This window comes from Vigna radiata, unplaced genomic scaffold (assembly GCF_000741045.1).
Source record: "Vigna radiata var. radiata cultivar VC1973A unplaced genomic scaffold, Vradiata_ver6 scaffold_7, whole genome shotgun sequence".
Lineage (NCBI taxonomy): Eukaryota > Viridiplantae > Streptophyta > Magnoliopsida > Fabales > Fabaceae > Vigna > Vigna radiata.
In genome coordinates, this window is record NW_014543262.1 from 533074 (window position 1) to 556453 (window position 23380).

General features: G+C 30.9%; 2 protein-coding genes across 2 annotated transcripts; one reads left to right on the plus strand and one right to left on the minus strand.

The window, feature by feature from the left end:
- Positions 1 to 1576: 1576 nt before the first annotated feature.
- Positions 1577 to 4324, minus strand: LOC106753974 (R3H domain-containing protein 1). Its single transcript, XM_014635894.2, has 4 exons — positions 3884 to 4324; positions 2491 to 3115; positions 2117 to 2396; positions 1577 to 1855 (listed from the first exon to the last, which is right to left on the minus strand). Exons 1-4 carry the CDS (start codon positions 3993 to 3995, stop codon positions 1805 to 1807), a joined length of 1068 nt encoding a protein of 355 aa, XP_014491380.1. The 5' UTR covers positions 3996 to 4324; the 3' UTR covers positions 1577 to 1804.
- Positions 4325 to 18538: 14214 nt separating this feature from the next.
- On the plus strand, positions 18539 to 21957 carry LOC106753933 (bZIP transcription factor 17). Its single transcript, XM_014635820.2, has 2 exons — positions 18539 to 20545; positions 21164 to 21957. Exons 1-2 carry the CDS (start codon positions 18646 to 18648, stop codon positions 21598 to 21600), a joined length of 2337 nt encoding a protein of 778 aa, XP_014491306.1. The 5' UTR covers positions 18539 to 18645; the 3' UTR covers positions 21601 to 21957.
- The last annotated feature ends 1423 nt before the right edge of the window (positions 21958 to 23380 follow it).

Consider the following 23380-nt stretch of genomic DNA (forward strand, 5'->3'; position numbering starts at 1 on the left):
GAGAATTTCAAATATTTATATAAATAAATCAATTCAGTTTTTAAAATTTTAAATTTTACTTCGTCACACGTGATTTTTCAACTTTATATTGAAATTTCAATACTACATTTACTAAACGTAAAACTGAAAATGAAAATTCTACTGAATATGACTTCATAAATAGTCTTAATATTAGACCGTGTTTCGTTATTTGAAAAATAATTTAAATACTTAGTAATTCAAAATAAAAATGTTAAGATTGATTAATTTTATACTCAATTATAATATAATTTACTATTCTTTCCATTTCATAATAATAAAATCACACTAATGATAAATTGTTGCATAATTAATAGATAATGACATAATTAATAGACAATATGAAGAAAAAAAAAAGGTAGATCTACATTATATAAGACATACATTTTTTTTATGGAACTATAAATAATTTAAATGAGACATTTGTGATTGATTTTTATGTAATATATTTCTATCAATTAACATCGGAAGGGGAAACATAAGAAGAGTTTGTGATGCAATGAATGCAGGGATAAAAAGAATCTTTTGGGATGTTTTCCTTTCTACATAAAAGAATATTCATTGTAACACAACTTTTGAATAAATTAAAAAAATTCATATAGTATAATTCAACCTTACAGTAATCTTAAATATAATTCAAGTGGGGTGTTACAAATTTCTCTCTCCTATTCCATATTTTCTCATTTGATTTTCTTTTTATTAATTCTCAGTTTTTTCAGTTCTTGTATTGATATTTTCCCATTCTTTTTCTATAATTAGCCAAACAAGTTTTCTTAATCTTAAATAATTTACTTTTACTTTTTTTATAAACTTGGTTTTCTTAACGATTCATTGCTTATATCTCTAAATTGAATTTAAATGTTTTAAAACTGTTAATAATTAAAAATAACATTATGTAAAAGGTTCAAGTTTATGTGTTCACATTAAGGATTAACCTTAAACATGGTTCCTTTGCAAAAAGGGACACCTGTTGTGAAAAAAAAAAAGTATTATATCACAATTTAAAACAGAAGTAATATATACATTTATTTATCACGCATACTAATTATAATTTATATATTAAAAATATCATGCATTCAACTTTGAAAAAAAAAAAATCTCTTCATGCATAAACCTTTTTACAGTGATTAGTTAAAAAAAAAAACTAAATTAAATAATTGAGTTGGATTGGATCTCATAAAATAAAAAAGAATAACTTAGATCTAGAATGTTCTGTTTGTTTAAAATAAACTAATCTTTCAATTTGGGTTTTCAATGGCCACCATCCAACTGCTGTCCTTATCCTTTTTGGGTGGGATACAGCACAAACAAAACTGTCTTTTCTTTTTACTCCTAAAATTTAATAAGAAAAACATTAATTTATAGTATATTTCTTTGAATTGTCTTTTTTGCATTCTTACTTTTTTTTTTTTTTATCAATTGAGACTCAGTTTTAGAAAAATTAAAACAGGCATTACATTAACTAAAAGAAACAATAAAAATAACATAAATTTTCCCAAATCTTAAAACATTCGAATGAAACAAGTACCTCTATGTGTAACCTCCAAATTAGAGAAAGTTAGTATAGAAAGCAGCCCAGAAACCTTATGATATAACTGTAAATCCAGTAATGCACTACAATTCACTATTTTATAAACTGTCACATGAGAAGTACCCAACGATTTTACTATAACCATCAAAACTGAAACAAAAGACATGATACTACAACAAGACAGCACTGACAAATGAACCTAACATGAAATTCTAAAAGGCTAACATAACTTTTTCATCCAAATTCAATAGTCACCTAATAGTTCTGCGAATAGTCAAAGCTCAAAGGCTGTTGACCAAATGGAGCCTGCAAAAACAGTAAAAAGTATCAGATCAGATGCATAAAATGACAAGTAAAAGCAGATACAGTGAAATAAAGGAAAAAAAAATCATTTTATCCTTGTCAGAAAGTAGAACTCAAACAAAGCATAATTATCACATATCAAGAAAATCAACAGCACTTAAAATGGGTATGGTTATAGACATCAAATATAGTCCTTATTTGAGAATAAAAATGGTCTTTCAACCTAACTCAGAATTATAAAAATGAGTTTTAAATGTTAGTTACCTGGAAAACAGCATGTCTAAATTGGTCATATGAATGTGCATACATCATAGTAGCACTAGGCCACTGTATGTAAGAACCGTCAGTAGGTGTCTGATTCAATCCTGTGGTGCAAAAAGGATTCATTATGGGGGTAGAAGGAGCATAGCCATGTGTGGCCTGAGTTTGTGACATCTGACCCAAATGATTAAATGTAGCGTCATATTGAGCAAATGAAGGTTGAACTTTTAGCAAGTTAAATGGCACCAAGTTAACAGCAGAGGTTGGAATACTCCTGGCATACCTGCACCGATAACTTAATTCAGTCTGCAACTATAGTAGCATTGAATTGCTGGAAAGCTCTCAATTAGTTAACAGGGTACAGTGATATGACTCACCTTCCATAACTACGGTCATAATCTGGATCACTACGGTCCTTTTCCCTATCCCTGAATATGGCAACTCGATTCGAACAAATATCCCTGACACTGATAAATCTTTCTGAATCAGCAGCCACGGGGTTCTTGCTAGTTTCACTCTCATCCTTGCTACTAGAAGAATTTCTCCCATCCATTGGAACCATAGATGAGATATCACCAGAGTCAGGGATTCTAGAGCTACTAAAGATACGAGCTCGTGCTCTGTCATATTCTTCCTTCCTCTCTTCCACACTTCTTACAGGATTTCCTTTCATCCCAACTCCATTAGCATCATTCAAATGGTTTTTATTAGGCCTAGATCTAATAACAATTTTTTTCAGCTCAGATTTATCATTTTCCAATTGCTTTGCAGGTATTTCAGATAACTTAACCATGGGATACTTGCTCTCTGGTAACTTTCTCACCAGAATTTTACTTCCCTGACCATCTAAGCCAATATCTTGAACCATTGTTTGCATGCTGTAGTGTTGAGCAACACGATGTGCAGCCAATCTGAGATAGGAAGAAGGGAAATGTGGAAACTCAAAATGCTGTTGATCAGCATTATTCATAAACCTCTGAATGTCCAGCTCCATCCGCAAAACTAAGTACAAAATATCAAGATTTACAACGACCAAGAAAAAATCGAAAAATGTGATCAGAATCAACATTGGCAACGGGAAATTACAGGCAGAACATAATCATCAAAGAATAAGTCATCCATTAGCTAGAAAACTACTTTAAACTTGTGACAGATGAAATTTTGATCAAAGCAAGCAATAGCACAACAACTCCATCTAAAGAGTAAGAACTAAACGCATAAAAATGCCACAGAACAATACAATCTATGAACTCTGGAAATTAAGCTGCTTCCCTATTTCATCCCAAATTAAAATTTTATTCGGCAGAAACATACATGCCCACACGGCCTACGATCACATCATTTTCAAACGAGAACGTAATTTCAATAAAGCCCCCAAATGACCAACCTATTACTTAATTATTACCAAAGAGCTACCTCAACACCAACACATAAAAAATAAGACACTCAATCTCAAATTATCACAATTAAGCAGGAAAAAACCACAGCCATCCCGGATCTGACTTCAATTAACCTAAACATAACTAAAAATATCAAAAAGCACAAAGATTCTCTAAATAAAAACCTACACGCAAAACCCATAAACGAAAAACTTCCAAAAAAAAAAAAAGACAAAGGGGTCAACGCGAAATCGAGCTAAAGCAACAATTTTGAAGCATACCCACGACGCGGAAACAAAAGAATAGCAGAAACAATCCCGACCCAGAAACAAAAATTCGAAAAAACAATTAATAAAAAGAGAAAAAGGAGGTTAATTAAGAAAACACTAACTGGTAAGGCGGTGACGAGGGTTCTGGAGAGCCTCGACTAAAAAGGGGTCAACCATTGACTCCTTGTCTTTGAATCCAGAAACCGAATCGTTGGAGAGACAAGACGAATCCATGGATGAGCAATTACAACGATAGTAATAATTTTAATTTAATAATAATAATATTAATAAATAATAATAATAATAATTATTATTATTATAAAAATAATTACAATAATAATACAATTGTTGTTCCTTTTTCCTTCCCTTCCTTTCTGGGCAAAAGGTAAAGGGTAAAGAAAAGGAATAATAAGGGTCAGGAAGAGAAGAAAGAAGAAGAGAGAAGGTAGAAGAAATTGTGCCTTAAAAGCATAGGAAAAAAGGAAGATTGGATTACAAAACCCAACCCTTCAACTTCTCTCTCTTCTCCTTCTTCCTCTTATTCTTATCTTGCTTCCACGGATCAAGTAATAAATACTTCCTTCTCCAAATCTTCTTTTCATCCATTTTTTTATTATTTTTTTTCCTTCTTTAATGTGAACGCACAAAAACCCTTACCACATTATCTCCTTTTTCCATCCATCACAAATCATTAATTCCACACTATCTTTTTCTCTTTTTTCCCTTTTGTTTCAAAACAATATTTACTCAATCTAGTTTTATGTATTGTTCTATTTATCAATTAATAGAAATTATTACTAGTATTAATATCATTTTCTTAATTATTTTGTCTGCTTTTCTTTGCTATACTATCAAGAACATATTTAGAGGATTAGTAAGTTTCTTTAGCTTTCAAAAAATTTCAATAAACAAAAATCTCTTTGACTAGAGTTAATGGGTTTTAATTCAATTTTAAACACTTGCGTGCTACATTTTTAAACGTAAATTTAGCTTTTGGCTTTAGAAAGATATTTACTCTGATTATGACTTCTTCTTTTTTTCTCTCACTATTCGTTAAACTAAATTTATTATTGGTTCTATTAAACATATCGTTAAACTAATAAATATTGAGATTTGTCTTTTGTGTTTGTGTCAAGTGTATGAAATTTATATATAAAATAAATCTGTGAAACTTGAAAATTGATATTTGAATTTGAAGAGATTTTCTTAGTAATGTTAGCAATTTACACGAGATTCAAAGTGGTTTTCGACACATGAAATTGAAGCTTTCTAACAAAGCTCAAATTCGGGTAAGCGACATAAGTAGGATCTGCATATTTGTTTTTAATGTTAGGGATAATGTAAGACTTGTGTAAGGCATATGATTGGGTTAATTATTCACTTTAACCTTTTAGAAAAAAAAAAACAATGTAATATTGTAAGCCCTATCTTTTCCCTTTTTTTTTAAGTTTTCTTTTTATATCTAGTTTCTTTTAAAAAATCTTGATTATACTTTATAGTAGAAGTGATATGGTTAATAAATATTGTTTATGAAAGTTTGGTAGATTGATTGAATTTTTTATACTTGATTTACTGTAAATTATTTTTTATAGGTTACATTTTGATTATTTTGATTATTTGAGATAGATTGGTTTAGTTTGATGTTTTTCAAATATGGCATAAGAAATGAAGAGATAACCTCAATTTTAGCAAATCTCTCTTCGAGTGAAACTGTTTTTATAAAATATCATAGTGGTCATTAGGTGGGCAAGCAAAATTTCATTTGGCAATCCAAAATTCACTTTTTATGCTAAGGCTTTTGTCTAAGTGAGTAAAATTCTAATAGCAAATTTCAGCATGTGCTTTACAAACCAAATATTGACTAAGAGAGTATTTTATGAAATCTAAATAAATGAGTTTAAATATTCTAAAATGTTAAAATTAGTTTATCTTTGCTTTATTTTATTTCATTGTTACATTATATTTGGATATTATATTAATACATTGGAAGGTTTTGTTAGTATTTAAATTGAGATTAAGTATACGTAATTGATGATACGTGATGAACTTTGACTCAGACAAAATATATACGTAGAATGCGTGATTATTTGAAACTCACATAAAAATAATGAACTTTACATGAATTTGTTGTTGTTTATATGTTATGATAAGTAAATTGTTATAATAGAAGCTACTTGCTTCACCGATAACCTAAGTCACAAAGATAAGATATCATGTGGTGAGAAATAGATAGGAGTTCTTACATCGCAACATGTATAGATGTGTGACATAATTAAGTTGTAATGAACTTACTTTAATTTTACGATTTATGGATTTGTTAATAAATTTGTCTTTGATTAAATTATGTATTAGTCTCTAATAGGATATATTTAATATGTATCTTTCGAAAGGTGTGAAGTGATATTTCACTTATTGAAAAGATTTAAAAAATATATCTATGTATGATCTATGTGATTATTATATGTTTTATTTTTAAATGAAAGTGAATTATTGTGACTAATTAATTAAAATGTATTTTTATATATGACTTTTAAATAAATTTGTTTTTAATAACTTATCTTTGCATATGTCATTATGGCGTGACATGCAATTACTATATTATGTACACGAACAAATATAAGTACTGGTTTAAAAGCAACATCTAGAATAGAATATAAAATTTTAATTTGACTTGTGTGTTTTGTAAATATTTATATTTATGTATTTTGTTTTGTATTGATATAAGTTTTTAGTCAATTCTTTAATAGGTCTATAGTATAATTGATATTATAATTTCATTAAATAAAACTATACTGTATTAATATTTTTGATGCATTTGTTTTATTAAAAATTGACCTTCCAATATTTTTTTTTCTTTTAACTAATTTAGTGTGGTTGAGTTTGCCACATGTAATTTGACACCGAACAATTTTTTAAACACTATTTACATTTACATTCATTATTTTATTCTTCAATTTCTTTCTTTTTTTACAAATACAAAAATTAAATTGTTTAATGACTAAAATATCTCAAAAAGTGGGTTGTCAGCTAAGTGATGTAAAAAAATATTCGTATTAAATATATTTGTTAAGTTAAGTGATATTTATTTTGTATTAATAATACTTATTAAATGAAATTACAATATTAAGGATATTTATTAAGTAAAATGAACAATTTCAAATTTTGATTCATCTGTTAATGTTATTTTATGAATAGGTGTACTTTTTTTATCTACCAAAAAATATTTAAATTACAAATGAAAAAAAATTGAACACACAAAAAACATATAAGCATAAAATAACTGTTTTTTTTAATCTTTAAATCAATAGGTAAATAATCATACAAATTTTTGGAAAACTAGAATGTTGGTGGCACTTCATCTAACCAAATCAAAGTTTTCCCAATCTACACGTTCCATACCAAAAGAGTAATTTTTTTTACAATTTTTTTTATAAAACACATTTGTCTCGTCTAGAGTTCAATTAGGCACCTCATCATTCTCATTAATCATTAAAGAAGAAAAATCAAATAAACTAGCCACAAAAGAAAGAAAGTTCCTTTGAGTACCTATTCATGTGAAACTAACAACAAAGTATAACCTTACTCTATCAAAATAAAGAATTATAGTAAATTTAGAAATACAAATGTTCAGAACATCAATGGTCATTTTAAAGATTAATACAATCATCCTTACCTAGTATCCAAAAATTATTTTCCATAACAACATTATATGCATCCTTAATATCATGCCAAATTAATAATCATTTAAATATCTTTTTTATACTTAGAGTTAGACTTAAGAAATCAAGTAATTTTATAAAAATAGTCTATCAAGATAAATTCATAAAAACTTTCAAAAAATTAAAAGAAGATGTGCTTTAACAATTGTATCTAAATATAAGTAATTTTTGAACTTATAAAAAATGACTTATTTTATTTTTTTTCCTTTCCAAATTACCTTATTTTTAGGTTTAAACAAACTCTAACATATATTATATTTTTAACTTTTCAAAATAATGAAATTATTAATCTAAAATATGGTTACAATTAAAAAATTATTTTGAATAACTTTTTATAAAACTAATATTTATATATTCTTTAGAAATAATATATTAGAAGCAAATATAACTTCACTTTCATTTTTCTAAATGTGTAAAATAATTATTACACTAATTTTTATTAAAAGTACATCTTTTTTATTATAAAATAAAATACCCTTGTGCAATAAATTCTTAAACAATAACTTTTTTTGGTATTCAACATTATAGAAAGATGTTTGGAGTGAAAGAAATAATTAAAAATGCATTAAAAACGAACTAATTAATTTAGTTTTGGGAGTCAACCCCACGCTAACCCTACCCCAACCCACTTTTTATAGGGCTTTGGGGTTGAGAATTTTAAAAAGCTCCATATTAAGTATGCCAGAAAAATAGAACATGGTTTTAGAAGGGATTAGGGTCAATTCATGGACTCAAATGACAGTTCTATTGAATAGTTTCTTTGTCTGTGTATCTTTAGTCAAAACAAATTTTAGATTGATTGTTCTACCTAAAAAAGAAACTTAATAAGCCATTTATAAACTTTAAAATTATAAAACAATAAGCTAACATTTACCGAATTTACTAGCTGAATTCTTCTCATCATATTAATCAATCTTATTAACCAAAAATTGAAACTAATGCATCTTTTATTATAAAATTGACACTTCCAAATATGTAAGATATCTTTTATTATAAGAGATAAATCTCTTGCAATGTCTAACAAAAAAAACCATCATTATTATAAAAATAACTTTTAATATGACTCACCGATTGATAAGAGAAAATATCATACTTATGTAAAAAATGTCAAATGTTACAATACTATAATATCTCCTCTACAACAATCATCCACCCATTACGATTTACAATTTTAAAGATTACTTATATTTATTGCTTTTGCATTCTACCCCTTCTATTACATTATTTTTCTTTAAAATATTATGGTTTAATTTAAGTGCCATCTAATAATAAAATTTATCATATATATAATAAATTTATTAGACTTTTTTAATATATAGCTTAACACTATTTATTGATAATTTATAGCTAAATTTGGTAGTGTAAAAATGTATAACATTAATTCTTATCTGCATCTATTCATACTCTTTAGTTGAATGTACTTTGAGGAGTGTACAAATATAACATAAATCATGATACATGCATTGCAACAAAAGTCCAAACAATATCCATGAAACACTATTCAAAGGCACTGATATAACAAATATGTTAGTTCAACTAATTTTGGACAAACCAACTTACGACAGACTAGGCCGTGTTTGACCACAACTCTTTTGGACTCAGCAACGAACTTGGCCCATTCTTCTAAATAAAAAGTAATAAATATTTGAATGTTCAATTGCTTCCTATGCATTTTCTCCTAAGTTTATTGTAGTTGTAGTTAGCTTTAAATCTTTCCACCAGTAAAAACAAAATAATTTTCATTAGTCAACAATATAAAACAAAAACATTTAACCTTATCGCTTAATTATAAATTGTAATTTGTAAAATTAATATTTATCATACATAGTACATATAACTTCTGTCCTTTGTGAAGAAATAGAATAAAATAAGTTTTACTTTCTGCTTCACGTAAAAATAATATTAACCAGGTTATTTATTTTTGCAATACAGAAATTACATGTTTGTTTTAACTTCAAGATGAATATGTAAATTATTCATTTTATAAATACTTGTTAAAAATATAATAAAATAACATCTTATCGTTAATGATCTATACCATTGAGATCTATTCTTTTTCGTGTACTCATAACATTTTTTTTTCATAATTAAAATAATTTTCTTACTAATTTTAAAAGTATCATTCTTTTCTAAACTTAACAATTTTTATCTGAACTTTTTTTAATTTAATTATATTTTTAAACTGAAATGTAGATATCTATGATAAAAATGATCTATAATAAGATTATAAAAAATATTTATATATACTTTTATAATCATACTAATTTTAAATTCATTAATTTTTGTTATCATAAAAATACATATTCACATGATATAAGTTGATCTTATCGGGATCTTGTGCATATTCAGATAGGTGGTAAAATTTTTCTGGTGGCTTGAATGTTTTTATGGCCAAAATTGAATCTCTTGTTGTCAAAAGGGGAAATACTATTTACAAATAATTCTTTAACATTTAAGTCAATAAGAGAGTTTGAATCTTTATGAATATAACAAGTATGAGTCATTATAAATGTAGATTCCTTTAGAGAATACGAGTTGTGTTTATAAAATCAACACAGGTTGTGGACCCATGTTATCATTGGAATAATACTTACTTCAAGTGTATAACAATAGAGTAATTAATAATAATAGAGTGATATCTTATCATAAATAATAACCATAATACTAAACTTTAGAGATTAGCTACGATATGTGTATTTTTCATCAATAGACACATGTTTGAACTATTGAACTATTCCAGAATGAAGAGACTTAATGTACCTTGTTGGGTCGTGCTCTTTAGTATGTCTAATGATAACAATCATCCTAGTTAGGTTTGGCCAAAACTAAAAGAACAAACTATGGAGATGGTAGCTCTTATAGTTAACTCATGTACTCAGTTGTTGTCATGTTTCTCTATACTCGGGTCGAGTTGTTTTTTACACAAAAATGTTGAGTTGCACTAGTGGTCGTTGAATTATCTGTTATGTTCGAGCATTAAGATTTCAATGTGTTTTTGTACTTAAGTACTGGAACATTGGGTTCCTATGAACTTGGCACTTGTATGTCGTTTTACTTATGTGTTTGGGCATTGTAATGTTGAGGTTTTTTTATACTCGGGTACATGCCAAATTTGCCTCTTTTGTGTTCGGATACTAAAATGTTGAGCTTCTTTTGTACTTCATGCTTTTCTTGTACTTGGATACATGATGTGCTTTTTTTGTAATGTTGAGCTTCTTTTGTACTTCATACTTCTAAATATTCTTCCTCAAGTCCTTCTCATACATGTTTAGGAGATAGTTTTCTATCAAAAATATAGTAACTCGATGCCTCGTTTGAGGGCTTGAAAGCCATGTTCGTGGTTTTTTTCTCATTTTATAATTAGGGGTGGGTAAATAGAACTGAACTGTACTGTACTACTAAAATCTATATTGAACTAAAAACTAATTTGTCTAAACTGAACTGAATTGTAAAAAAGTTCAAACATACTGAACTGAACTGTTTTTTTGTTTCATCAATCTGGACTGAACTTAACTATAGTAAATTGTACTAAATTACAATATAAAGTAAATTGAACTACTAACTATAATAATTTTAAACTGAATTGTACTAATTTTAAACTAAATTACACTTGTTTTTAAACTAAATAGTATAACAATACATGTTCTTTTTAATTAAAATTTATTTTAATATTTATTTTATTTTATTCATAAGTGTCTTACAAATTAATTTTTTAATTATTTGATATTATTATTTTCTATTTTATTTATATTTCTTTTATTATTATATGTGTATGGAAATTATTTTATCATTGTTGCTCGCTAAATAAATACCATAATAAAATAAATAAAGTACTACGTAAATATTTGAGTTGTTGCTGTCGTTAAAATTGGAATACAACTCTTAATTCTAATTTTGTGTTTCAGTTTTCACAATAAAATATAAAAAAATTTAGTATATAAAGCTAATTTAATCCAGTTAGAAGTTATAAAATAAGTTATTATTATTATTATTATATACTAATTTTATATTATTAAAGAATATGCTAAAGAATATAATATATTTAAAGTATTATTTCTTTTATATAGTTTTTTTTATGATTTTTATTATTTAATCATTTAATAAAATTAAATTTTAAAAAATATATTTTACTTTATTATTTAAAATAATATTATTTAAAAAGTAATATATGTTTATTGATAAAAAAAATATAAAAATTTGTGATAAAAACTTTTTGTCTTAAAATATTAATTATTAATTGTTTATGTGAACAATTTATTTTATTAATATTTTATTATTAAATAATGTTTTCTTGGTAAGACGAAATAGTTGAACGAGAATTAGAAAAGAGGAAAGAGTAGATACAGTTCTCACAGTGAACTGAAATTGTTATAAGTTCAGTGTTTAAAAACTGAACCATAAAATAGTATATTGAACTTTTAGTAAAAGTGAATCAGTTTTTTTTTTGGTATAACATAGTACAATTAACTATAGTACAATACATATCAGTTATTTTTACCCAGTCCTAGTTACAATCTACTAAATCGGGTGCCTCATTCGAGGTCTTGAGAACTACGTTTGTGGTATTTCATGTTAGAATTTGGTAACTTGATGCGTCGTTCGAGGACTTGAGTGCCATGTTCGTGATCTTCTTCTTATGTTACAATCTAGTCACTTGGTACCTCGTTTAAGGGCTTGAGTGCCACATTCATTATCTTTTTCTCATTGTCATCTTCATGGTCTTGTATAGTGCCATCTCCGTGGTTTTTTTTATCGTTTCCAACTCCATGGTCTTTTATTGTTGCTATCTCTGTGTTCTTTTATCATTGCCACGTCCATGGTCTTTATGCTACCGTCTAGTAACTCATGTGCCTTGTTTGAGTGCTTATGGTGCCACGTTCGTGGGCTTTATAGTAGTGAACGTTTGTCCTTGTGAAACTACAAGAGGAGCCTAGGGAAGGAAACCCTTATTGTGTTTGATTTCTTTCTTGCTCTTACAAGTCTTTTCATCTTTCAAATTTCTTTATTTTGCCTTCCTTTCTTTATGATTACTTTTTTCATAGTTATGCGGTATGTGATCTTAGTTATGGTACTGCTAGTCTGTCGTCATTGTTATCATAAAGGATCATAAATGAATAACTAAACAATTAAAGATCCCAAGTAAAGGTTTTGGAAAATGTTTGCTTATCTCTTAGACGTTTGTCTTTGTGCTATCTTAGGCATTCTATCAGTAGATGTTTGTCCTAATGCTTATATACTCTTGAGGTTTGTCTTTAGGTGACCTTGATGATTAACTTTTCATTAAGTTTCCTACCTTGTAGACTATGCTATGGAAGAAATCCACAATAATATATGATTAGTCTAGGTTGGGTGTAAGCTTTCTTTTTGCTTTATAACTAGACTTTCTCTAGGCTAGGTCTGTCTTCTACACCATTCTTTCTTTGATTCAGATATTGCAATGTTGGATTGTAATCTACTACTATAGTCGAGAACTAGAACGCCAAGTTATTCCTATACTAAAACACTGGAAAGCCGAGTTTCTATTGTACTCAGTCACTAGAAGGTCGAGCTTTTACTATACTCGACCACTGAAATGTCGAGTTGTTCTTGTTCTCACTGAATTCTTCCTATACTTACTGAAGTACTCTTTTACTCAACACTAGAACACCAAGTTGATCTTGTACTCGGACATTAGATTGTCGAGTTCACTTTTGTATTTGGACACTAGAATGCCAAGTTTGTTGTTGTACTTAAGTATTGTATTGGTCGGTTGATCTTGTACTCATTGAATTCTTCTTGTACTCAAGTAATGGAACATTGAGTTTCTCCTGTATTGGAACACTGAGTTGCTCCTATACTCGGTCACTAGAACATTGAAGTATTTGGGCACTTAATCACCAAGTTGCTTTCATACTTAGTTATTGGGAAGTCGAGTTTCTCTTGTACTCAAGTATTGTACTCAACACTAAAACACCAAGATGATCTTGTACTCAAGACTAGATTGTCGACTTTACTCTTGTATTCGGATACTAGAATGCCAAGTTTGTTGTTGTACTCAAGCATTGTACCGATTAATTGATGTTGTACTCACTGAATTCTTCTTGTACTCAAGTATTGGAACTTTGAGTTTCTCTTGTATTGAAACACCGAGTTACTCCTGTACTTAGTCACTAGAACATTGAATTACTCAAGCACTAGATTACCGAGTTTCTCTTGTACTTAGTTACTGGGAAGTCGAGTTTCTCTTGTACTTGGCACTGACATGCTGAGCTTCTTTTGTACTAGGGTACTAAAACACCGAGTTTCTCTTATCGTTCAGATTCTCTTGTACTTGGGTACTAGGACACTGAGTTGCTCTTGTACTCGGGTATTAGGAGGTTGAGTTTCTTTTGTACTCGACATTAGAACGCCAAACTTCTCCTGTCTTTAGGCATTAGAATGTCGAGTTTCTAATTGGACTAGAGGGTGCATTCAAGCGGTCTCAGCCTACCCATTCTCTTAAGGATGCTTAACAGATGAGAGTTGGCTTTTTATGCCAAGTTGGATCACACTTATCAAGGTTAGCTTCTATGCTTTTCTAGGTTATCATGAAACCCAAGAATTTTCCACCACCTATATCACAAAAACATTTTTCTAGATTTAAAATCATATTATGGTAGTGCACCTTGTCGAAGACGACTTGAAGCGTAACAGATGGCAAGCTGTGACCATGGATTCTTAGACCTCCATTGTCTTTCCAATGAGGTCGAAAAACGCTTTATGTATCGAGTGTTGGAAAGTAGCACCTACATTCTTCAATGACTATGCGTCCAAGAAGCTTAACATCTTGTACCCTGTCATGTTGTCCATAAGCGCTACTAGTCATTGGCATTCTTCGACGTTGGAAGCCACGTGATGCAGGTGATCTCTTTAAGGAAATCAACCTCTAGGAGGGTTGTTACTTGTTTGTTAATTGTTGTTTGTCGATCTACTCTTATGAAATCGACCGCAAAAAGGGTTATTACTTCTTTGTTGGCAGTTCTTCGACACTATAATCCAAGCTTCCTTTCTTTTTTTTAGGCCATGGGTTTGACTTGTGGTAGGATGGGTAAATGGTTGCACAAAAAAATCAAGATCAATACCTGTCATGTCAACCAGTCACCAGGTGAACAGGTTTGCTCTTTTTTTTTTTTTGAACAAGTCCACTTTTTGGTTCTTAAAGAGATAGTTTTTCATTGGTTGATTAAATGAAGCTTGTCTGTCTTCTGGTAACTCTGACTTAGCTTCAAGGTCGATAATGTTGCTATGGTTGCATTTTTTATCTGTAGCAGGCGGACTGCTTTATTGTTGCCATCTTGGGTGATGATCGAGTGATCATCTGCTTAGAACTTCATTGCCTTATGTGAAGCAACTTGGTGCCCTAACCTAGAGGGCTTTTTTGGAGTCAACATCTTAGATAAAGCGTAGAACTTAGTATTCATTAGCCTCCTTCAAAAGAGTTGAATAAAGGTATCCTTAAAGGTTCTTGGACATGCAACATATGCTATAGAAAACTTTACTAGACTTCAACACTCCTATCATTCTCAAGATGGTGCATTACCTGCAACATTAGCAATTTTTCAACATGAAGATAAATTCAATTGTCATTATTATATTTGTCAGTATAGTTTGCAACATTGTAGTAGTTTTCTATCTTGTATTATGGTAGGACTTTAGTTTTTTAGTTGATGTGGATTTCGATGTGACAAACCAACGTGGTTCCTAATTTATTCTCTACTCTGCATCACGAGATCAACCTTTCTCTTATCACTAAATGCTCGAGCTGAGCTTATCATCTACTGGCCAAGATTCGTAACTTGGGATGACAACGGATTAGGTTGGACACAGATAGTCCTTACTGACTACCTGACTCATAACAAAAAAATTCATATGTTACCCACAACGTTATCCGCTGGATACCCATTTAAAAAATATTTGTGGGTATTTTAAAAGTCGTTGGTATCTGTGGACACCATGAATATTTAAAAAAAGATATTATATAAATTTTTGAAATAAAATCTAAATAAAATTACAAAAGCAATAATATATAATATAAACTAAATTAAATGTAAATTAAATTTAACCTAATAAAATATAAATTAATTTTAATTTCAATTAAATTTAACTTAATAAATTATAAATTAAATTTTAATTTTAATTTTTTGTGACTAATGGATATCCATGGTTGTGGGTAGTATGATACCCGAATCTGACCAGTTTATAAACACATATTAAAATATCTGCTAACCATTACCTATAGGTATTACCCATCCGTCGTAGATTTTATCCATGGATACCCAAGAGCTTATGTATTTTTGCCATCCCTATTCATTATTGAGCTTGTCCTCTAGTGGTCAAGCTTCACGACCAAGCTTATCCTATGCTTGTCGAGCTTCGCAGTCGAGGTCATCCTCTGCTAGCCAAGCTTATCCTCTACTTTCGAGTTTTACGACTGAGCTTATCTTCTGCTGGTTGAGGTTATTTTCTATTGGCCAAGCAATGTGATCGAGCTTACCTCTTTTGTCTTCTTGATGTGAGAAAGTGAGGTCTGATAGGATGCGATGACCACTATGGTTGACATGTTTCTTATAACACTTGGTTGTAGAAATTTGTTATTAATTGAGGTGCTATGATTGCCATATTGCGGGCTGTCGGGTGGTGCGCTTGGGAAGTCTCATGTTCTTTGCAGTTACTCGTCTGTGGAGATGTCTGGTATATCTTTGAGACTGTACCTACTCTCCATCCCATTGGGGTTTGTGTTGCCTTGTTTACTACGATCTCGTCTTGGGTGGTAGGGTTGTTCACGAGCCTCCGTTGTTTTGAGTCAAGTTGACTTGCTCTGGTTTTTTTGTGTTTGACGTTAAAGTGATCGATCTATCATCCTTTGTCAGGTTAATTTGCTATAGTCTATTTAGGTCCAACGTTGAAAAGATCGATCCCAATCAGAATGTTGGGGGTGTCCACAAGTCTCATTCGTTTTGAGTCGAGTTAACCTGCTCTGGTCTCTTTGAGTGAGGCATTGAGGAGATAAGCTACCACTCACCTGATTCTTGCCGATTTATTCACTTTTTGGGATGTTATGTGGAAAATTGAGACTCCACTGATTTTGTATCTTAGTGTAGGCTATGTTTGTGCCTGTTGTACTCTCGTTTGAAGTGACAAGAGTGTTCGCGAGTTTCTTTTATTCTATGTCGAGTTAACCCACTATGATCTCTTTGCGCTTGACTTTAGGGAGAACAATCTCAACTCCCACGTGAACCTCGTCGAGCTTTCGGGTTGTGCTTTGTTTGGGACTTGCAAAAACATTTTCCATGGGAGTTTGACCGAGGTCGAGGAGATGATTTCTCATTCTCCAAGCCAGTCAACCTTTACTAAAATTCCTAGAATCCGTTGACTGCATAAGACCTCAAGCTTGGTATCATATTGCCTAATGTTGTTTGTAGCTCTTTTTATAGTTTTATTTATTTATTATTTAATAATATGTTTTGTGGTTTGTATGATTTATGCGAGTATTTTTGTATGTATGTTTTAATGAAAAGCTGGAAGTCTAGTGGTTGGTGTTGGTGTTGGTAGTGTAGGGGCCATGGTTTGAACCTTGTTAGTAGAGTTGTCAACTTAACTCATGGTTCATGAGCCAACCTTAACCCACTCTTAAGTGGGGGCAAAAAAAAACTCATATTTAGGAAGCCCCTCAAGTGGGGGCAAAAAAAAAGCCGTCACCCCTAAAGTCCCTTCTTAAGTGGATTAGAGTCAGGATTGAGGTGGGTTTAGTCCCAATCCCACTATAAAATTTTGTATTTTCTATATTTTGCAAGAATAATTAATTATATTTTTTTATTTATATGATTTATATGTTTTCTTAAAAGTATTCAATGACTTTGTTATATGATTTATCATAAATACCTTTTCATTAAAGAAAGTGAAAATTGAATTTTTTTTTTCAATTAAAATAACAATTTTAATAAAAAGCAATATTAATCTTGTTAAAATATTTAATATGATACTAAACTAAATTTTTTGATAAAAATTATACACTATTACGATGTTTTTAGAAAATCTATATAAATATTGTAAGAAATTTTTCATAAACAAATAAAATTCAGTTACAAATATTGTAAGAAATTTTTCATAAACAAATAAAATTCAGTTACAGAAAAATTAATAATGTCCAATAATTTTTTTTTAATCTATCAAACAGTTGTTCAATACTCTCTGAAAGAAAAATAAAGAAAATAAAAAAAACACTTGACTTTGAAATCCAAGTTAGTTTTTAAGGGAAAAAGTGTTTAATATATGATTTATAAAGTAATCATTGAACATCCATATTCAATATTCAAAACTGGTGCCATCATTATAGCTAAAAATACCACCACCAACTCAACTCCATTTTTTTTTTTTAAATTCATCTCGCTCTATTAATTAAATTAGAAAGTCATCTGAACAAATGCAGTAAAAAAAAACTTTAAATTAAATCTAATATACATATGTAACTGCTTGTAACAGATATTGTATTTATTGACTTTCCAGTTACTTATCAATTATTATTAAAATATTATATAAGCAATTATTACATAAAAATATCTTAAAAAATATATAATCTGATAATTAGTTATTCTATCATAAAATATTAAATAATAAATTATTATATTATAATATATTAGAAATATAACAAAATAAAATTATTCTATCATAAAATATTAAATAATAAGTTGTAAATTAATTAAAGAATCAGATATGTAGATGAGTACTGGCTTGCTTAAATTACAATTTTAGGTTAAACTTTTGAAAAAAAAAAGTCGTTTAAAACATGACACCTTCCGTCGTGGTCGTTGAAAGCAACCGAACGTAGCGGAAACGCAATTTTTGCTCACAGGATTTTGTGTCCTACTTTCTTCCCATTATCCTTTCTCAGATTCCTACACAAGTTTCCGGACACGCTTTTTTTGTCCTTTTTTTCTCCCTCATAATAATAAATAATAAATAATAATATTCAAGAAAATCGTGGCACATAGAGTGACTGACACACAAGAATTCTGTAGAAGTATTTATCGTCTTCAGTAGACAGTTTCATAGCGCGTGACTCACGCTCTCGTCTTCTAATAAGGACCGAAACCCCAAAATTTCTTAAAACCCAAACTTTCCTTCTTCCTTCCCGGAAACCCTCACCAATGACCGAGTCAATGCACGCTGTGGAACCGTCGCCGGAGGCGGCGTTGCTGCCGGCCTCCGATCCCTTGTTCGACGAGTTCTCCACCGAGTTTGGATCCCTCCCCCTCATGTCCATGGACTCGCTCTTCAACTCCGACACGCTTCCCTTCACCTCAGATCTCGAATTCGGCATGGATTTTGATGACAACAATGGAGAGTTCGAAATCACCTTCGACGATCTTGACGAAATCTGCATTCCCTCCGATGTCGAGGATTTCCTTCTCCCTGACGCATTTAACCCTAATAACACCTCCGTTTTGCCGCCGATTGACGAGTCTTCCGCGAAGAATTCGGATTCTCCGCGTTCAGACACGTCTGTGGTTTCTGGAGATCGGAGCTCCGGCGTTTCAAGGTTTTTCAATTCGCAAGCGTCGGATTCTGTTTCTGAGGGTAATTCGTGCAAAGAGGGTTCGCATGACGTGGCTGATGTTAGGGTTTCGAATATTTCCTCGCCGGACTCTGAATTTTGCGACCGGGAGGAGTCTTCTGGTGGACCGGTTTCGTCTCAGGGTTCAGGGAACGGTGGATCGGGTGTATACGAGGCTGTGAACTCGCCCTCGCCTGATTCTGGATCTTGCGAGAGGGACATAACATCGTCTCATGGGCATGCTGTTATGGACAAGGGTGTGAAATTGGAGGAAATTTCTGGGTGTGATCTGAAGAGGAAGAAAGTGAGTTGTGAAGGAAGTGCTACCAAGCACAGAAGGTTCTCTTCCTCTTCGGTGGAGACTAAGACAGAGAAACAGACTCCATCTGACGTGAATGCAATTGATGATGATGATGAGAAAAGGAAGGCAAGGCTGATGAGGAATAGGGAAAGTGCACAGCTTTCTAGGCAGAGGAAGAAGCATTACGTGGAAGAGCTCGAGGAGAAAGTGAGATCAATGAATTCCATCATTGCTGATCTGAGTAGCAAGATTTCATACATGGTGGCTGAGAATGCTACACTTAGACAGCAAGTGGGTGCTGGTGTGATGTGTGCTCCTCCACCACCTGCTCCTGGGATTTACCCTCATCCTACAATGGCACCTATGACTTATCCTTGGATGCCTTGTGCTCCCTATGTTGTCAAGCCTCAGGGATCTCAGGTTCCTTTGGTACCCATTCCAAGGTTGAAGCCTCAGCAACCCACTTCAGCACCCAGAGGTAAAAAGTCCGAGAGTAAGAAGAGTGAGGGGAAAACTAAGAAGGTTGCTAGTATTAGTTTCTTGGGTTTGTTTTTCTTTATCATGCTTTTTGGTGGGCTTGTTCCGCTTGTGGATTTTAAGTTTGGCGGTTTAGTGGACAATGTTCCTAATACTGGTATGTCTAGCTATGTTAGTGATAGGGTATATGGTCAAGGTGGGGGTAAGGTTTGGTCTGTGAACGGTCCTAGGAATGGGTCTGAAAGAGATGAAGAAGTAGGGTTTTCTAATGATAGGTTTAGTGTTAAAGACAAAATGAATTATGAGAGAGGGCGGCATTTAGGAGAAGAAAGGGGTGAACGGCAGGGCCCTGATGATTTTGGTCGCCAGGGAAATGCCAGCGAGCCTCTTGTTGCTTCTTTGTATGTTCCTAGGAATGATAAGATGGTGAAGATTGATGGAAACTTAATTATCCATTCCATAATGGCTAGTGAAAAAGCCATGGCATCTCAAACTGCCGATGCAAAGGAGAAGAGAGAAACAGGTTTGGCCATTCCTAAGGATTGGGATTCTGCATTGGCTATACCTGAAGTTGGAAGACATCCACATGTGTATAGGGTTCCTGCTGAACAGAGGAAGGCTCTTGCCTCTGGTTCAACCAAAGCTTTGAAGGACCATATGAAGTCCTCTGCAACTGATGGTAAAATGCAACAGTGGTTCCGTGAAGGTCTTGCAGGTGATTATCCAATATTGTGGCTTTCGTTGTTAATTTTATTCTGTATAGGTAGGAAATAATGATACATTACTCTTCTAGTAAATAATGTCTTGGTTATTTTCTAATCTTATTCTGTGAATATTCTAGCACATTAGGCTTAAGGTTTCTAATTTTGGTGATGATTAAGTCTTGAGGATGCTATCTTTGCTTACATAACATGTTTTTCTTTTCTCTGGTTGTTCCTTGGTTTTCCCTGATAAGAAATCATGATTGTGTTTTGTTACTATAAATTAATGATGAAATATTGCTGCAACAAATTCTGATGCCTTTCCGAATTGATTAGATGTTTTCTCCTTTGTTTCCTTCGGAGTCTCAAACTAGTGTGATGAGATTGGTTTTAAAAATATTTTTCCAGTACGTTTCGCATGTTTGGTTCATCTCTTCATTGTTGTAGCTGTAGAATAGGTTTTCTTAGGCCATGATTTACACTCATTATCAACGGCATCTCGGCTAAATATAAGAGCTGAAAACAGTGTCTTCGAGATTTCCACCTTTCAATCATATGCAAATTAAAGGATCTGTTGACCTATTTTGTTTCTTCATGGAAAGTATGCTGAGTTTTCTGGTTTTCTGATACAGGGCCAATGTTAAGTTCTGGCATGTGCACTGAAGTTTTCCAGTTTGATGTTTCTCCAAGTCCTGGAGCTATAGTTCCTGCAACATCAGTATCCAATGTGTCTACCGAAAAGCGTCAGAATGCTACCTCGGTGAAAAAGACGAGGAATAGAAGAACCCTTAATGGGCTTCCAGATTCTCTTACTGGATCGAGTCTGAACATAACTGAAGAGCATGTAAAAAACTTACAGAAAAATCACCTCCATGCTAATGAGTCTTCCATGGTGGTTTCAGTCCTTGTTGATCCTAAAGAGGCTGGTGATGGTGATGTGGATGGCATGATGAGACCGAAGTCACTCTCTCGGATCTTCGTGGTTGTGCTAATTGATAGTGTCAAGTATGTCACTTACTCTTGCGGTCTGCCTCGTGCTTCTCCCCATTTGGTGACTGCTTATGTATGAGAATCCATCTTTCCTTCGGTGAAGTTTTCCGATAGAGCTGAACCATCTAACCTGAGTTCTAGTTTTATAACAAAGGATATGTGGGAACTGGGAGGGAAGGAAGGAAAGAAACTCTGTTCCAGTTTTGTACATAATAACATATTTAAAGTAGCAGGCTTAAAAATATAGCTGAGAATACAGAGCTGGGCTTCAATGGGGGTTGAGACCTTTCTTAGAAACTTAATAATATATGCCCACCTTTTAATTTATGAGCGGATCCCTTGTCACGCATCACTGAATTTTTACTTCGAATGTGTGTTTGAGACAAAGCTTGTAAATTTGATTTTGGATAATGATAATTTTATGAAATTGTTTTTATGATGACTGCCTAAAATTGATATAGATTAGAAACCTCTCCAGAACTTAGTTTCAGAATGTAATTGGAGATGTCATGCTTTTAGAGCTAAAATAGCCCTTTACTCTTATATGATTTTATTCCTTGTATATTTATTCTTCAACCTAAAGCATATAGATGTCCACATGGTTAGTTTTTATATTAAAAAATTGATCCCGAGTTTAGAATAAAAATATTTAAATATAAATTATTTTACTTGAAGAAATTAAAAGAAATAAGCCGAGAAATATAAAATGCTTTTAAAGGGTCAAACCATATCTTTTTCCCACTTCTCGAAAAATTAAATGAAATAAACGGATAACTTAAATAACCTCAGACAATTAAATTTCAATTTAGAGGAACCGATTGATAATAACAGTATAAATGTTCTTTTCTTTCTCCACAATAATCCGGCTTTCCTAATGTATAACAATGGAATAACACTAACCAAAATATTTATTACAAAATGTTAGTACCATATATACATAAATACATTTAGAAAAGATATAGAATGTGTCATACAACTTTAATTATTTTTTTTTTTCTAAACAAAAAGTAGAGTCAGTGAAAGAAAATACAATCATCGATAAAATAAAGCCTTAATTGTCTGATAGGTATAATATAATTCAATGATTTTAGTTTACCTTTTAGTTGAGATGTGTTTATGTAAGATTTGAGTCACGGTTCTCAGACAACTAAAATTAACTTTAAGAAATTAAAACTATAATATAAAATTGTGAGGTGACACCCAACACTGTTAAATTATTGAAAATTAGAAATAAAGATTTGTTATTTTCTAATAATAAAAATATAATATGAAAATAAATAAAATTTTCTCAGCAATATATACATATAACTTAGATATTTTTAATCATAGAGGGTTGTTTTTTTTTTTGTTTTATTTTAATAGTTATAATATTTCTTCTTAAATTTAGACATATAGTTCATAAATTTTTAATTTGTTGTAAATATAAATAAATCTAGTAGTTATGTCTTTTTATTCCAATCATTTTATAGAATGACAATCTATCTTAATATATTTATTATTTTATAAAAGATATGATTAGAGAAAATGTGTATAGCTATGGTTGTTACATACGAAATGTGATTGAGAATTTTCTTCAAATTTAAACTCTTTAAGGAGTTGCTTTAGTCATATGAACTTATAAGTGACTAATTTCATTGTAGTGTAGTCTATCGTTTACTTAAAATTGTCTTAAATATTTTATTTTTTACTTTTCTTTTATATTAAAATTAGATTTAATGTTTTAATAGATCTTTATTTTTATGTAGAATCTTAAATAAATATTTTTCTTTTTTAATGTTTTAGTTGAATCTTTATTAATGTAAAATTGTATTAAATTGAATCAAATAAAAACTTTTCGTCATATTCATCAAACTACGTTA